Raw genomic sequence first — 5,809 nt, forward strand, 5'->3', positions numbered from 1 at the left:
GGATTTTTTATTACATTTTTATTACATTTTTTCTCATTTTTTTATATGATTTTACCTTTTTCCATTTTTTATCACATTAGTTTCAGATTTTAATTTATTTTTTATTTTTGTTAATATCTTAAATTCTTTTATTATTTTTTTTTGTGTTAAAAAATGGAACATGCAATTATAGAATATATCATATTTTTAAAATGTAAAAAAAAAATCTGCATTCCATTATTTGGACATTTCAAAATGACTGCTGTCTTGCTGAAGATTTTCAATGTTAAGATTATTCACTCATTGCTACATTTTCACAATTTAACAAAAATGCTCTCAGACATTTCCTGACCACATAACTATTTCTCACATTTCTGGATCTCACTAAAAGTATGCACCAAACAAATAAGACTGAGATCTTTTACCGTGTTGTTGAAGCTATAGTCTGATTAAAGATTGGATAAAAATAAGACAGATTGGATGTTTTAGCATAAAATATTAATGCTACCTTAGACTTTGGGACTTGTTTTGCCCATTCAAGACATACATTTTCCTTATTTTTTAGAAATTTTGAAATGCATTTTGATAAAAAAAAAAAAAAAGAAAAAAAAAGTGCATTCTACAACAGCAAAAAGAAGGGAAAAGTTTTGGACTGTAAAACCCTTAGTCAATTTCACAAACCACAAAACTTATTTGACAATTGCCATTTGATTCCACCAGAAGATCTCAGAAAATTGTGTTCCAACTGTCAAACATACCAGTTACAATATATTAAATCAGGATATTTTCTGGAACATATACAACTTTAAAAATATAAAAAAAGTATCTACTAAAGTTCTATAAATGGTCAAAAACAAAAGCAATCAATGTTTTTCTTTTTATCCAATCTTTAAAGCAGTATCAACAAAGATGTATTTCTCAATTCTCTGAGTCTCATATCTTCTGTTGTTAGTAAGAGACTTTGAAGATCAATATTTACAAGAATTACAGCCAATTTCATTGAGTGTGAGCCAAAGGTAGTATCTTCGGTTAGCTTGCTTGTTAGTTGAACCGTGAAGTCATCATTAGGTCAAGTAAACTACCCTCCTTTAAAGGAAGAATAGTCCAGCAGATAACCAATCTAAAATGTATCTGTTTGACTAGGCTACCTCAAAAAGAGGGAAGTATACCTGACCTAATGATGACTTCACGGTTCAGCTAACAAGCAAGCTAACCGAAGATATTACCTTTGAATACACACTCAATGAAATCGGCTCTAAGCTAATTATTTACATAAGACCCGCATATATATTCTTATACCCATTGTAGAGAATATTTTGACTGAATTTTATATCATATATCACAGATTTGATCAAATTTTAATCTGACGATGTAAAGCTGCATAGATGATTTATATTTACATGTGAGATGGTAAAATTATGATATATTATTCACAATGGATGTCATTTAAGTCATTAAATTACTGGCATCATATGGTTAAAAAACATGTGGAGAATTGTACATGATTTTTTAAATTTAAAGTATACAAAAAAAAGTGAATTGGTGATGGTTTAAAATTCAAAACGTGTCAGCTTCTATTTCTAAAACATTACCAGTTCATACGGTGGTTTGAAACTTAACATTTATCTAGTTTTCATCTAGCTCTTAAACATTTTCTTAACTCAATAATTCAGAAAAAGGTTAGCTGGTGGGTGATATACATTTTTATGAGTTTGAATTCTCAATCTAATTTACATAAAACAATTTAGTTGTTGTTGTCTGAGGTGATCACCACAAATATTACAGTGATTCCTGACAAAAAATCATTCTGAGATTAAAAACTTCCTGATAACATACATAGTATTTTCAAATTCTACTCTACCTTAAAAGATATAAATATATTAGAATTTAATTGTAATAAAATCTATTTATTGCACACATTTAGCATCAAATTCCATTAGTTTAAAATTATTTGTAACACGCGTAGTTAAAAAAAAATATATACAGCTTATACTTAATTGTCATTCATACTGAATATGATTTTCATAAGCAAATTTCCTATCATCTTTTCTTAGCATTGTTTAAATCAATACATAAAATTTATAAGTTCTTATTAATACGTTCTTTTACATGCATGTACATTGTCTTATAACATATTTTAAAAATAAAAATCACAAATGCAGATATTTCTTTTCATTATATACATCTGTACAATATACAACAAATATACCTTTCAGTAAAATTCATGGATGTTACATCGTCACTGATCAGACACACAGAAAAAATTGATAAACAGATAACAAACGTTACATGTACAATGTATTGGTAAGTGTTTCCACTTGAACATTTAATGATAAATTATTTAAGCAATGAAATTTAAAATAAATCATAAAGTTGCAAGATTTAATACAGATCAAAAAGCATTAAAAGTCATGACTATACTGCAGACTACATACAAGTTTAAAATTTATGCATTTAAACTGAGGTTATTTTATAACACTGTAAAAACTTGATACAAATAACAACATAATCTAACAGGATCAAAGTGTATGTCAACAATAATAAAATAACTTACACAAATTGGAATAAAATATCTACTTTCTTACACCTTAAAAACTAAAATTTAACATTTATAGCTAACATTTTGGAAGAGTTCAATCAGTGCTTCATCTGAGCGTTGCTACGTCCAGCTGGACAATGAATGCGTCCTGATTTGTTGTAGGGTTTACCACCTCCGATCTGGTGGTTTAAGGATTTATTGAGTCGTTGAAGATTATGACGTGAAAGTTTTTTGCTGTCAGATTGTTTCAGAGATCTTTGAGAGCTTTTAACCATTTGGATCTGTGATACCAATCCAGCTCTAGCTGCCACTGCGTTCGGTTTCCTTGGATCTTGTCGTGCCATTGATGTCTTGACTTTTCTTGGAAGGATTTTTCTTGTTGCCGAGGGCGACTGATCATCGTTGGATGATTCAGATAAGTCACTTGCATCACCTGTGCTGCCTGAACATCGGCTGTTGTAGACTGACATACTTGGATGTTCTATTAATAAATTTTCCATTGGCGTCATCTCTACATTTGATGAGTTACTTCCCCCTGCTAGAAAACATGGTGGAGGTGTGATTATCCAATTTTCATTATAACAACCTTTTTTAGAATGTAAACAGTATCGTGATACAGGTGAACCCTGAGAACACGGAGAACCATTGTTTGAGCTTCGTTGGTTGTCCGATTCACTATCACTACATACTGGTGTGTGTATTATAGAAGGAACAGGTGATTTCTCTGCAATCAACAATGATACTGTGCAGTTTTGATACCAAAATAATTTCTCCATTATCTTTCACAAGAATTTACAACATATATATAGAATTTATCTATTTTGAGCAAAAATAATTTGATTCGACTACTTTTTAGAATGTTTCATGTATCAGTGATTTCTTTTTTTCATTAGATTTCTGGCAGAATTATAATCAATTTACTTTGACTACATTAATGATTGTAACTCGACCACTCAAGAAGTTATCAAATTGTAGTACATTAAAATTTTGGATATAAAGAATGTATTCATGTTTTTTTTAAATCTTTTTTTGTTTGTCTGTTTGGTGTTTTTTTTCTTTTTCTTTCTTTTTTTCCCCTAATTAACGTGTTGTTGAAATAAACTGCTTGCTAGTTGATTTTTTTTTTCTCATTTGACACATGCATTACAGAATGTTACATCACTACATTTAGTTTTGCTATTGATATATTTTAATTAAGGGTTCTCACTAAGGTGAGTCCTGAACTTATGAAATCTCGTTCTGGACTCACCATTTTCAAAACTAGTGATTCCAAAGATGTATCAATATTGAAAAATTTGTATAGACAGAACACACATGTACATATATTATCCTAGTTCATTGCTCTTTTAGGTCATATATATATAGAGACTAAAAGTAAAATGATAAATTAAATTGCAAAAAAATATCTTCTTTTCCAACTGTTGGACTCATTGAGACCAAAAATGATGAGTCCCTTGTAACAATGAACAAGCCTTCAAAAGTCCTTAGTGAGAACCCTGATTTTAGTTATAATTATTTTTTCCAATTACCTGGTAAATCGACAAGAATCCACTCTTGATCTTTCTCTGGTGCTGGCTTTGTCTGGAGATCAACATCGTTCTGCTCTGAATCAGTTGATCCACCAAAGAAATAACTAGTTACACTGCTGAACATTTTTTCTGCTGACAAAAATGATAAAAATGGCTTAAAGGTTGACACCAACTTCTTTGTATGTCATTTGGTCTCTGGTAAAGTGTTTTTTAATTGACAATCATACCACATCTTCTTATTTCTATATTTTAAGTCTATTGCAGGTCATGATGAAACCACTTTCTATAGATTGGCTAAAAGTTATGCAATGTTTGAAAAGCATACATATATTTTACATACACTTAAAAATTCAAAGTGTAAAGAAGGTCAGAATTTTCATAAAAGCTGATTGTAAGCAGAACAAATAATAAGGATGATAGCATAGGAAGATATTGATTAAATAAGAAGAATATATTAGATAGTTGATGTACCGTTCATGAATATTTATCATATCGAATACATAATTTACTAAAATTAGAACTCTATTTTAAACTATCATGAACTGACCTTGGCAATATACTAAAAGTGATTGATCAGCTGTTTTAATAATAACCTCAGTCCTGATTTACGTTTAGTAATTTTCAGTAGGAAAATCACAATACGGATTTTCAAAATTCTATTATTTAATTTTGAAAAAAAAATCAATGAAGAAGCGTCACCGCCCTCTATCGTTCCCCAAGATCCATAAACATAAACAAAGGGATTTGTTATGTTGTGAAATTTGCAAAAATTAAAATCAAATATCATGTTTAAAAAATCTTCTTTACAATAACATTAGAATGTATCATGCATTAATATTTAATCAAATAGGTCCGTGAAGTTTGCAAGAATGTTTCTATTTCCCGATGTTGTCAGTTTTGCTCGAAGCCATTATGAAAACAAGGTCACAACTGTCAAACTCTTTCGACGCAAATTTCTCCAAATCTAACAATTATTTTCATAAATTATGACTTACCGATTCTTTCTTAAGCTAAGTTCTGTTACAATTAAGGTGAACTGTCGAAAATGTAATCCAAATAAACGTACAGGATCTGAATAATGTATCTGCGTCACCTTCTGCTCAGCTGTTCAACCCAAACACCAGTCACAACGCATTCGCTGGTTCACAAGGCAGCTGTGTTTACGTTTTTGAAATGGATTTTGATTGGTTTATTTTCCTTTGTTCTCACCATATATGGAATATCATGAATATTTATGATGGTTATTTAGGCCCTATATGGCAACCAAACTGCGTGCGCATCAAACTGACACGTGTTATTGTTGTGTTCAACGAATGCAATGTACATGGCTCAGGGCACACTATAAACTGATCAAGTGAACTTGATGTAGTTTTAAAAAGTGATTGTAAATTTCGAAATAAATATATAGGAGTTTGAATTCAAATCTGATATGAAAATCAAGTATTGTCCTAACAAACTAATTGTATGGTTTAAAACAAATGTTTTAAGAGTTTCTTCCATTGTTTTGACAGATGGCCCCAAACCTGCAATTTTAATAGTTATTTTTATCACAAGTGAAGAACAACAGTGTCATGTGATTGGAAAAAGACGAGTCTTGGGGCAGTGGCGATCTAGAAATTTTCATAAGTGGGGGGCCCACTGGCTGCCTAAGAGGGGGGCCACTTCCGTCACGCTTCAGTGATTCTCTATATAATCAAACAATATTTTTCTCAAAAAAGGGGGGGGGGCTTAATCCGCCTCTGTTTTTTTTTTAGGGGGGGGG

The 5,809-nt window shown here is 30.7% G+C and overlaps 1 protein-coding gene across 4 annotated transcripts; it reads right to left on the reverse strand.

The window, feature by feature from the left end:
• Positions 1-2,120: 2,120 nt before the first annotated feature.
• On the reverse strand, positions 2,121-5,211 carry LOC143079667 (tumor protein p53-inducible nuclear protein 1-like). 4 transcript variants are annotated; one of them, XM_076255138.1, is made up of 3 exons: positions 5,043-5,211; positions 4,048-4,176; positions 2,121-3,056 (listed from the first exon to the last, which is right to left on the reverse strand). In XM_076255138.1, exons 2-3 carry the CDS (start codon positions 4,169-4,171, stop codon positions 2,617-2,619), a joined length of 564 nt encoding a protein of 187 aa, XP_076111253.1. In that variant the 5' UTR covers positions 4,172-4,176; positions 5,043-5,211; the 3' UTR covers positions 2,121-2,616. The 4 variants fall into 4 exon arrangements, with proteins under 4 accessions (XP_076111253.1, XP_076111252.1, XP_076111251.1 ...); XM_076255137.1 differs by having other exon boundaries at positions 2,121-3,242; positions 4,048-4,179; positions 5,043-5,184; XM_076255136.1 differs by having other exon boundaries at positions 2,121-3,242; positions 5,043-5,180.
• Positions 5,212-5,809: the final 598 nt, after the last annotated feature.

The sequence above is a fragment of the Mytilus galloprovincialis genome, chromosome 6 (assembly GCF_965363235.1).
Source record: "Mytilus galloprovincialis chromosome 6, xbMytGall1.hap1.1, whole genome shotgun sequence".
NCBI classification, from domain to species: domain Eukaryota; kingdom Metazoa; phylum Mollusca; class Bivalvia; order Mytilida; family Mytilidae; genus Mytilus; species Mytilus galloprovincialis.